The sequence below is a fragment of the Gossypium hirsutum genome, chromosome A12, assembly GCF_007990345.1.
Source record: "Gossypium hirsutum isolate 1008001.06 chromosome A12, Gossypium_hirsutum_v2.1, whole genome shotgun sequence".
Taxonomy (NCBI): Eukaryota; Viridiplantae; Streptophyta; class Magnoliopsida; order Malvales; family Malvaceae; genus Gossypium; species Gossypium hirsutum.
In genome coordinates, this window is record NC_053435.1 from 18390622 (window position 1) to 18402710 (window position 12089).

At 32.5% G+C, this 12089-nt stretch overlaps 2 protein-coding genes across 3 annotated transcripts; one reads left to right on the forward strand and one right to left on the reverse strand.

The window, feature by feature from the left end:
• On the forward strand, positions 1 to 1668 carry LOC107933165 (dof zinc finger protein DOF5.7). The gene has a single exon (XM_016865334.2). The coding sequence runs from the start codon at positions 384 to 386 to the stop codon at positions 1401 to 1403; it is 1020 nt and encodes a 339-aa protein (XP_016720823.1). The 5' UTR covers positions 1 to 383; the 3' UTR covers positions 1404 to 1668.
• Positions 1669 to 2676: 1008 nt separating this feature from the next.
• LOC107933158 (L-ascorbate oxidase homolog) lies at positions 2677 to 5481 on the reverse strand. 2 transcript variants are annotated; one of them, XM_016865311.1, is made up of 9 exons: positions 5418 to 5481; positions 5026 to 5217; positions 4825 to 4934; positions 4472 to 4742; positions 4275 to 4374; positions 3809 to 4154; positions 3351 to 3716; positions 3181 to 3259; positions 2677 to 3087 (listed from the first exon to the last, which is right to left on the reverse strand). In XM_016865311.1, exons 2-9 carry the CDS (start codon positions 5167 to 5169, stop codon positions 2890 to 2892), a joined length of 1614 nt encoding a protein of 537 aa, XP_016720800.1. In that variant the 5' UTR covers positions 5170 to 5217; positions 5418 to 5481; the 3' UTR covers positions 2677 to 2889. The 2 variants fall into 2 exon arrangements, with proteins under 2 accessions (XP_016720800.1, XP_016720811.1); XM_016865322.2 differs by lacking the exon at positions 5418 to 5481 and having other exon boundaries at positions 5026 to 5393.
• Positions 5482 to 12089: the final 6608 nt, after the last annotated feature.

Below are 12089 nucleotides of genomic sequence, written 5' to 3' on the forward strand. Positions count from 1 at the left end.
AATTCCTAACCCAAAACCACTTGCTTTTCTGAGATAGATATACACTAAAGCAAGGCTGTTGTTTATCTTTACCAATGATGGGATATATGTTATATTAAAGCATCCCCAAGTCCCATCCTCTATTCTTATGCAACCCATAGGAAAGAAAAGCCAGCTCAATTGAGATATAACAAACGCAAGTCATGTTTCAAACCTCTATCAATCTCTCTCTCTCTCTCATGGTCATGGATCATGCATAAGCTGAAGACAACAAAACCTACTTTTATCTTTTTCAAACCACTAAAACTCAAAAGAAAAGAAAGACTTACCTGCTTCTTTGCTTTTCTCTTTCTTTTTTTTTGGATTGTTGTAGATCTATACAAAGAGAAGGAATTTTCCAAAAGATGATTCAAGAACTCCTAGGAGGCTCTTCTGGCTTTCATTTTGGAGGTACTGCTGGGAGAAGAATCTCTATCACTGGAACCATTTTGGATGGAACCCTGGCTTCTTCTCCAGCACCATCTCCTTCAACAACTTCGTCATCAACTACAACTACTAACTCTACAGCTTCAGCAGCAAAGTCTGATCAGACCCAGAATTTGAGGTGCCCCAGATGTGATTCCTCCAACACCAAGTTTTGTTATTACAACAACTACAATCTCACCCAGCCTCGTCACTTTTGCAAGACTTGTCGTCGGTATTGGACCAAAGGAGGTGCTCTTAGGAATGTTCCTATTGGAGGTGGATGTAGGAAAAACAAGAACACTACTACTGCTGCTTCTGTTTCAACATCTATGGGAAAATCAAGTGCTGCTAAGATGAAAACTGTAGTGTCTGATATTGGAAGAACTGGTCTTGGAAATGGGTTCGATCATGACCTTCAATCTAGTCCAATCCTTTGGGCTTCACCTCAGAGTTCTCATCTTCTAGCCTTATTGAGAACTACCCCAAACCCTAACGCTAACACTTTGTCCACTAATAATCCTGTTAGTATTAAGGAAGAGGTGAGCTTGCTTGGATCGCATGCAATGAACGAGCCAGCTGTTGCAAATGCTGCGTTAAATGCTCGAACCCTAGGTTTGGATCCCCTTAGCCAGGTCCCTTCTCTAGGACTTTGCAGCCCTTTTTGGAAAAACAATCAACACCAAGCTCAACAGCAACATCAGAGTAATAATAATAATGGATCGTTCCTACTAGGTGAAGTTCAAAATACAGGATTTCAAGAACTGTATCAGAGGTTGAAATCATCATCAAATTATTACTCTGATAGCTCCGCAGTAGTTCTAAGCAATGTGGGTTCCTCTTCATCTTCTTCAACAGTTTTGGAGTCAGCTCCAGTTGCAGGTGGAGAACTGGGTTACTGGAATCCTGCATTTTCATCATCATGGTCTGATCTCCCAACAACTAATGGTGCATATCCGTAAAGAACCCTTCCCCCCCGCCCTTTCATTTTATCTCAGCTTTTAATTAATATGCTAATAGTCGTTACAGTGCATTCTGGTATATGGATATATATATATATGGCTGTAGGGGTAGCATGGGGTTGTTTCGTTCGTTCGTTCGTATGTTCAATTCTTTGTTTTCTTTCTCTTTGAAGTGTGATTTGAGGTGTGTTTAATTAACTTATTAGAATGTACCAATGATGAAGATGAAGTATCAAAGGTGGAAAAATGTTAGTAGTTTTATTTATTTTCAATGCTCCATATTGAAAAAGTGACCTTTGAGTTTGACTACAGGTATGAAAAGGGTTCAGCTTCAACTTAAGAGCTAAAAGAAAATGAAAGATGTGATTTAGTTAAAATAAAAAAGACATTGGCAACTACCTTGGTTAAATAAAAAGCTTTTAGGGTTTCTTCATCTGCTTTTCTGATGAATTTCATAACTATAATAGACCGACTGGTGGATTGCATATGAAATTAAAGATTCTCTAAATTGTTTTTTTGGTATAAGAAAGAGATGAAATAGGTTTCTTAAAGCAGCCATTGGGAAAAGTTTTCGTAAACAACAATTTGATTCCCGCAGTGGAAAGGAGGATTCCATTGCAGCCTTAATGTTTGAAGAGTTATCGTCTGCCTCTAATTGCCTTTTTCTCTGGACGTTGGCCTTCTGTTTTTATTCCTTCTTCACTCTCTTCTTTTTCTCTAGATATTTTCTATTTATTTATTTATTTATTCATACAAAGTAGACTTGGCTTGACTTAAGCTTAATTTGTTGCCTTTTCTGATCTAATTTAGGGCCACAGTTTGAACAGAGTTTTAATTCATACAACTATTTTTTAAAAATCTAATCTAATAAGTTGAGATTAAAATCTCAATATTAATTTGTAAGCAACCCTCACCAAAAGTAACATGGCTCTAATGATTAAGTCATGTATGTGTACCGATATTAGGTACCTAATTGTGCACATTACGCTACGAATTTTGATGATGTCTGATGTCCATTTTCATCATCATTCAATCCCCTATACTTGTTTACTAGTTTTCTTTCTAGACTTGGTCATTCATGGATGGAATAATATGCTATCTAAGATTGCGGTAGAATCAATTGAAATTTGAGTGCTTTTTGGGTGTAGTTGAATGAGCTGTCCACTGTTCAATCAAACTTGTTTTCCAAGAATCATATTGACAATGAAACATTAAGGATGTCCATGTCATTGTGGAAAATGCTGTCAATATTTAACATATTGTGTAAATCAACTGGACTAAACCCGGAAAGGGCAAAATGTTTATTGCGTTTACCTTGTAAAGTAATCTAGCTAGAACAACAAGTGTTTTGAAGCCTAAACTCCCCTATTTTTCATTCCAACAGTCACACCCTCGTAACTGAAATTGAAGGGGGGGGGGAAGAATCAGAAAACTAGCTTAACATGAAGAAAATATAAATGACAGCAATAAAGCCACATTTAATGTTCTATAAATGGATGGCCTTGCCACAACGCAGTGCATTAGGAGGAATGTCAGTCTCAGTGTACAAGCTTTTCTCGTCGTTCCAAACTCTGAGATAAGTTTGCTTGCCTAGGAACCGATCCGACCATATTTGTGACCTCAAGTTCCACATTCCTTTGTTGTCCAAAGAAACCAAAACTGCAGTCCAAGAATTGGGATATACCTGCCGATGTTTTTCTAGTTAAGTTCATATGTTTCCATTTTTGAAACACCAAAGATTAAAGATGTTTTAATTGCCATGGTGTGGATCATATACCTGAACGGTGTGTCTAGATATTGCATCAACCAGATTGTAGCGTTTCTTTAAGGCAGTTGTCCACTTTCCACCACCATACCTGGTATTTCAAAGAAAATGTTAAATTGATGATTAAAGTATAATGTTGCCTGTAATTGATTGGTAGAATGTTAGACTCTGTAAAAGCATACCCGACGACGTAGAAACTCGATCCGTCGAGATGCCAAGATTGGATGGTGGGTTCAGTGTTTTGGAAAACAATCTCAACAAAGTCATGGAGGGTGAGATCAAAGACAGATACACCCAAGGCTGGTGGCCTTGAAGTTGGCAAATCCTTGATGTTGTTTAAGCTGAAAACACCAGGGATGTTAAACCAATCTGCAAGCTTCAATGGAGTGGTTGGATCTACATAGGATATCCCATTAACAGTATAACGCAACTTGCCGTTTATCTTGACTTTTGCATTAGCCAAAACAAGTCTTCTCACAATATTTATTTGACCATAGTGGAATGTTCCTTGGGGATTAGGCCTAGCAGCATTTGCTGTCAAGTTCAATCTAAGACCCACAAAAAGAATGAGAACAATGTTAGCATTGTAGGATACACATGATGATCAACAATTCTCCGATCAAGTCGGTCCGATTATTACCTGATAGTCCTGGCTTGTTTCATGGACCAATGAACGTGATAAGTTGGGGCAATAGGCAACGGCAAAGAGGGTGGAGTGTCGGAACCTTGATAGCGAAGAATACCAGTAGTGGTGAGAATAGGCTTTGTGAAACGTGTGGAAGCCACAATGTAATAGTCCTTAATTGCCCCACGCAAGGTAACCAAAGCAGTTATGGATTGACCCGGATGAATATCAATGGACTCGTACACCTCCTGCAAACTATGGCTTCCTTCAACTTCAACTAATATCAGTGAATGACCCTGGATCCTGAAGTTAATTGATGTCGATATACCCACATTTGTAATCCTGAACCTGTAAGTTTTCCCTGTAATTAATCAGGAAACAAGCTAAATTCAGCAGTCCTTCACAAAGCCCTCTTGTTTAAGCCAAAGAGAGGCGAAAGGTTTTCTTAAAGAGTGAACTCAATTATGATGACGATAATTACCTTTCTGACCAGTGAAAACCGAAGATTTGTGGAGACCATTTATAAGAAGGCCATCAGGCAGAGGAGTTGCCAAGCCTGAATTCAGCCTTTTCCTCAAGGCCTGTGTGAAAATGTATTTGGTTACAACATTGTCTCACAAAGTTTAACAATTGATTGGAGCCATTGCAGATCAAATGATTGAAAAAGAAATGACAAACCTTGTCGCCAGCCTTGTACCAATCACCAATAAGCAAAGTGAAATCTCCAGCAAATGCAGGGTATGGGATTGAAATCACAGACCTTTGGTTAACATTAACAGCCCCAAAACCACCAATAGCTCTGTGCATTGAAATTGAAGGGTAGTACATGTAGGTCCCAATTTGATCCTTCAATTGGAATTTGTAGGTCCAGTTTGAGTGGGGAGGGATGGGACAATTGGTCCCAAGCACACCATCTTGCCATGAAGTCTTCCTCTGTTTAATTCCATGCCTAATTTCCACAACCAAAAATGGATTATTGACCTTGATCTCACAGCATGAATAAAATAAGCAATGAGGCTGAGGAAACTAACCATGTAATAAGGAAGGGTTCATCTAATTGATTGATGACATTTACAATGATGTTGTCATTAGTCACTGCTTCTATTGGAGGTCCTGGAAATTGATTATTAATAAGAATAACCTGCGAAAATTGTAAAACGAAACATGTCTTTGAACACTGTCCTTCAAAAAAAATTAGAAGAAGAAATTGGTGCTTGGTTATAGAAACAAACCCGTTGGTAAACACCAAGAGGAGCCCGAGTTCCATATGTGACAACCCAAGTATAGTATCTATATGGATCTTCTGCATTGGCACGGAAGATACTAAAGCAACACAATATTCCAAGTAAAACTAGCAGGAAAATGACCTGTTTCATTCTTTTTTTATCTTCAACTTTGTCCCGTCAATTCAATCTTTTTTTGCCCTAAAGAAACAAACAGCGATACTAGTAAAAAAGGGTCATAAGATTTATACCAAAAGTTGACAAATTCTCAAACACTTACTCGACCCTATACTTAGATTGAACTATATATATTCAAAGTTTACTCATAGAATACAAACTAGTAGGGTTGAATATGTAGTGGGGAATGATTGAAATACTTAAAAGAAGAAAAAAAGATGTACCGAAATTCAAAGGCTTCCGAAGGAGTGAAAGTTGATAAAAAGGAGACTTGGTAAGAGTTGTATACAAACAAATAACAAATCCTTATTCTTATATATACATATTTAGATCATGCAAATGGAAGCATGGGCTCGTATATCAATGCATGCAAAATATTTTTTTGTATGCGCAAACTTCGAATCCCACAAGTTATTAATTAATTCATGTTCAGCTGAAAATATTCCCAATAATTAATTCACCAAGTTTATTAAATTGGTGGTATTTCTTGAAAACAGCATTTTCATAACTTATGGTCTTTTTTCCTCTCTATTTAATTTCTTTGTGAATATTTAAGTAACATTACTTTTGGAAGGTCGGCTTTGGCCTAAAAGAAACGGGAACGGCGCAGCCGAGTACGGATCATAATTCATCGCAAGAATTTAATCCATTTGACTTTCTATATATATAATAATTAAGCAATGAGAAGCCTATTTTTTATGTGATAATTCATATAGTTCAAGTGAAATAAATAAGGAAATAGAGATGAGCTTTCGATCGAATCGAGTGAAAATTTTTTTGAGTTAATCGAGTTGACGAGTTATATTTTATCATCCTAACTCGATTTAAAATTTTTTCGAATCAATTCAAGTAAAATGAAATTCGAATCGAATTGAGTGAAATTGTTTAGGTTAACTTAAAAAATTAAACATATCAAATTTAAATATTATTACAATATAACTAATTACATGCTAGAGTACATAAATTTAAAACCATATATATTTGAAAACTTTTTTAAAGAATAATAATAATAATAATAATAATCATAAACTTGAATTATTTAGGTCCCAAAATTATTATTTTAAAAATAATTTAAAATTTTAACTTTATTTATATATTCTTTAGAATTTTTTTAAATTTTTTTTAAAATTTTTTAAAAATATAAATTTTATATTTTTTATAAATATTTTGAATTTTAAAATTTATTTAAAATTTTTGAATTTTTTTTTTAATTTTTGTTGAGAGAGAGACCAATTTACTAATTTTCAAAATTGATAGGAACCAAAAGGGTATTTACACCAATCTATTATTTGAATTATTAGAATTATTTGAGTTATTCGAATTGTAAAACTCAACTCCACTCGAACTCAAAACTTAAGTTACTTATTCGAGTTGACTCGAATAACTCAATTCGATTAATTCAAAATTCTAATTTTTTTTTCATTTTTTCAAATCAAATCGAATTTTACTCCCTCCTAATTTTTATGCTTTAAATTTTTTATTTGATTTGGTATGTATAAAAAAAAGATAAGTAAAAAAAATAGTTCACAAATTAGCAGCTTATATAAAATTGTTTGAACTGATGTTTACGTTTTAGCTCTTTAAGATAAATTTCATTGATTGGTTATGTTAGTAAACAAGTTACAAATCATAAATTGTTTTTATAAAGATAGCAATGGAGGGATGGGGATACTAAATCCGCCATCACTCCATACTTGGCACATTGTATTTCATCACTTGTCCTACTCTCCTATGGATGTGTAATATTGAAAATCACTATTACTTCTTTGGATATTGGATGATTTATCCCCACCCTACTACACTTCAATTTAATTTTTTTCTTGTTATATACAATATTTTTATTCTTTTCTAAAGTTAAGAAAATATTTAAACATAGAACATTTGATCTTTTTACAAAAAAATTATATTTTTAATAGTTACATATAAAAGGGTAAATTAGTAATTTCATATAATGAGTAGGCCATGGCAAGCGATTACCGTAACTGTTCTATAACTACTGTAAAAAAATCCACATTGCCATGTATTGCATTCACTTTAAAAAAAGGATATTACTCCAATCGAATTGGTTCGAAATCTATCAAACGGTTTGAGTTTTATCATCCTTATCTGTACATCAATTTTATTTGTTGAAAATTTTACACTTTATATTTATTCTTATGTTTATAATTATCTAATAAAAAATATATAGTAATTTACCTACTCGATGCAACACATTTAGAAAACTTCAAGAAAGAAAAGTTCTATTTCAAGAATGACACTTAATGATCCAGATAGAGTTAGGATAAGTCCTAAATCATTTAGTAACATATGCAACATGTTTTTTAAGAATCCAAAATCAAATATACTTAATTCTTATCAAGGTTGAAGCTACAACAACCTTAGAGAAGTCTTGGATCAAGTGGGAGACTTGAAGATTGGTTTGAAGCATTCGAATAATGACTTGGTGATAAGATATTGATATACACTATTCATAAATTAATTTTCCAATTTGACTCACGATATAAAAAGATTAAACTAAGCAAGAGAAGTCGATGTTTGCAGTTAATTTATATAAAAGCTATTTCGTGGAATTTGGTGTGGGATTTAACAGAGAATTAAAAGGGGAATTTTATGTTCATTGTAAAGAATTATGTTTAGTATGTTTTATTCACATTTGAGTGATTAGTTAATAAACATTAATAGGAAAGGATGTTTGGGGATAGTTCAAACTAAATGTAATAGGGTAGGGGCACAATTATCTAAGGATTAGGGTAAATTAGACTTAAATCATTGTTTATATAGTGAGTTTACTAGTGGAATTCTTCTCTAGGCAATGCCACATAGAGGTAGGTGATACATCAAACTTCAAAAACAACTCTCTATGTTTGTTCTCTTGTTAGTTTTTACCTACGCCAATACTTATGTCGAAACTTGTGACTACATAGCGTACCACAACAGGTTACCAACTTTAATTTGGTATCAAAGCATCTCACTAATGTAACTAGTGAGATCATGTGTCTGGAAATTAAACTAGTAATCAAGAATGGAGTCCATGAAGAAAGGTGATTCAAGTATACGTCTATCATTCTTGGATAAATCTAATTACATCTATTAGAAAGTTTGAATGAATACTTTTATCAAATCAATTGTTGAAAAAGCATGGAAAGTTGTGTTGAATGGATGAGATCTTCCCCAAATTGTTACGAGAACTCCAAAATCCGAAGCAAATTAGACTACTAAAGAAGGCAAGGCCCATACTAAAATCCAAAATCCTGATATGCTATCTTTAATGGTGTATACATAAGAGTTTAAAAGAATTTTCAAATGTGTTACAACATGAGAAGCTTGAAACATTTTGGAGACAACCCATGAAGGAACTTAGATGCTTATACTATGATTAAAATTTTAAGAATTTGTGAAGATTAATCTATTTATGAGTTTTATGCTAGATTTTGCGACTTAGGGCGTGCTTGAAAAACCATAGAAAATTTTCATTTCACTGAAAATGAAAATATTCAACATTTAATATTTTAAATGTGTTTGATAATTATTTTAATTTTTTACTTAATATAAAATTTTTAACAAAAAAGTGTTGAATAAGATACGTAAGTAAGTAGCTAATTATCACTCAATGTAGAAAATATTAAGTTGATTTTATTTTATTAAAAAATTAAAATAAATTATTCTTTTTTAACAAAAATAAGACATTCAAATTACCATTTGTATCTTTTATTTAAAATTATCCAAAATAATATAAAAATATTATATTAATAAGATTGAAATTAAAAAATCAATATTTTTTGAAATCAATATTTAATTTTATTGAACAATATAATTATATTTAGTACTTATATTTACTAATTTACCAAACAATTTTCTAATATAAGTTTAACGCTTATAAAATTTAGCAATAAAAATTCAATACTTGTCACACTCCAAAAACTGGGTTAGAAGAATTGGGTTTGTGAAAATAGAAAGTGGTCACACCCCGATTTATAAGGTTATCTTTGTGCGTTTATAAATCAAGAGTTTGGAACGAATACCAAAATTCAGATCATAAATAATTAATTAAAGTATTAAAATAATATAATCAAGTTTTATTATATTAATTACTTTAAAACAAAACTTGATTACGAGGTTTAATTTGAAAATAGTGTGTTTTAATTTAGTTAGAACCTAATTGGAAAAGGGGTAAAAATGAATTAATATATTAATAATGAGATTTGACTATAAGTAGTAATTATTGTATATAAACTAAAATGGAGTGTGTTAAAAACTATAAAGTTAAATAAGTTAATAAGAACAAAATTGAGTACACATGTAAGCTAATAAAGAATATGTAAGTTGAGCCCAAAATAAATATATATAATTAAGTGACTAAAATAAGTAAGAAATAAGTTTTAAGCTTGATGGTTAAGTGCTATTCTCTTATCTTAGAGGTCTTAAGTTCAAGCTTCTTTTCTCTTATTTTTTTTTCCTTTTATTTACAGCAACCTAAGATAAAAGTCACACTAAAACAAATATTATTTGAAGTAAAAATTACACAAGAAATAGATCTTACGTGACCTAATGGTTAACACACTTGCTTCCCCCTTGTTTGCTCAAGTTTGAGCCACGCATCTCCCTTATATTTCCCCTTTATATTCGGCCAAGAATAAAGAGAAATTTGCAAATTGCCGCCCCTGCTCCTAATTTAGAAAATTTGCTTATGCAGCCCCTACAGTTTACAAACCTGTAAACCCTAGGAATTGACTCAATTCTTTCCTAATTAGAATTCATATCTTGCCTTTTTCTCAAAATTTCAATAGAATTAGGATTCCACCATCTTTTTTATCTTCTTTTCCTAATTAGATTTTCATATTAACCCTTTTCAAAACCTAATAGAATTTGCTCCCCATCTTTCTATTTATTCTCTTTTTAATGTTTTCCCTTTTCTTTACACCATATTTTCATCCTAATTTTCGATAATAGTTTTGTTTTCTTGAATAAAATAATCTTTCATTCAAACGTTCTCTCTATCGATTTTGTAATTGTCGTCAATAGCATCCTTACTAAGAATTAGTAAGTACACCTCGTTTTCGATGTTTAGATCCCAAATTTTTGTAATATTTTTATCTAGTGATAATATTTCATTCAATTTAATAAATCTTTTACGATTCTTGACAAATCTCTCGATAATCTTGATAAATCTTGAAATCAGTCATTAATTCTTGTGTAAATTTCGTTTGAAGGACCTGATTTAAGTGAATTGGATTAGAACCAAGCATAAGGAATGTCGATCGAATTCCCAGTTAGAGGTGTGTGTTCTTTTATAAGCGAATCGGGGCAAATCATGTCTTAGAATAGGGCCACACGTGTGGACCACACGACCCCACGCATGGCCATGTGTCTTTGAAACCCTAAAATAGTTAGAATCTCACTTGACCTACAACATGGTTGTGTCCTTCATGTAGGTTGATTTTGAAATTTCCACATGGTCGTGTAACCCTTCCACATGGTCTGTAACATCCATACAATCTATCCACAAGGTCATGTGCCATTGTTCTTAAGATTTTTACAATTTTGCCTAGAAATTTTATGATTTGATCAGTTTAGTCCCTAAATATATTTCGAACTATTTTAATTTTTTATTTTATTCAATTAAGTCCCTGATAGTACGGATTATGTTAGAATCTATGATTTGATGGACTGGATTCATATGATATTTATATATATATACATTAATTATGAACAACACATATGTCTTTTGTATTTTTATTTGTGATTGTACGTATAGTATGACTTATATCGTTCAACCGATCACATAGAAAGCATGACTTCAGTTATTGAGTTTATTTCTCACAAGCATATTAATTGCTACTGAATCGAACTGTTATAAGCATATTGTTTGCTACTGTATTGTTTTGATAAAGGCATATTAAATGCTACTATATTAATCTATTTTGAGCATGCCATATTGATATTGCATTGTACAGGGTGAGATGTTATGAACGGAGGAAGTAATAACAGTTTATCTGGATTATTTTGTTGTGTACCCATAACTAGAGGCAAATTCTATTTGTAGGTCTCACTGTGTACCCATAGCCAAAGGCAGATTCCACTTGCGACATTTTTGCTATGCATCCACAACCCTTTTGCTGTTATCAGCTTTAAACATGTTCTGCATCCACAAGCCAATAGCAGATTTTTCCTACATTATTTGCTGTAAATCTATAGCCAGAGGTAAATTCCATATGCAGGGATTTTGTTGTATGTCCACAGTCATTGCCAGTTTATCTGTGAACTAGTAATGGTTTCACCACAAATCCAGTGTGTTGGTGGATGGAGTTCATGGAAACTCCTATTGTGATGTGTAGCGGTGGGGTAGGATCTTTTTTTTGTTAAAAACCAAAGTTGTATGGCATATATGAAAGCATATTCATACAAAGCTGGAATTTTTAAAATGACTTGGATACATATATATTATTGAGTAAATTGAAGAATTGTTATTCTAAAATTGCTATTATGAATTATTTGATACAAATAATGGATAGTTTGAAAAATCGATACTCTGAATTATTACTTGATTGCGATTATTCTATGATTTATTATGTCTTAAGGGCTATTTGCACTGATTTTCTCGTGATGAAACTCACATTGAGCTTCATAGTTCACTCTTTTTTTATCTTTAAAGATAACCCACCAAATTAGGACGTGGGCAAGGCATCTGAAGGGTCTTGGCTTGGTTTTGTTTATTAAGATATTTTATCAAATTGTTATTTACTATTTTGTTATTCAGAGACTGTAATGTTTTATTTTGAATTGTGGCATGGGGCTTAGGTTTTGATTTTACGTAGCATGCATGGCATTTAAGTTCTTTATTTATTTATTTTTTAAATGTTGAAATACGAGTTTTCAATCAATTATGCAAGAAAAAT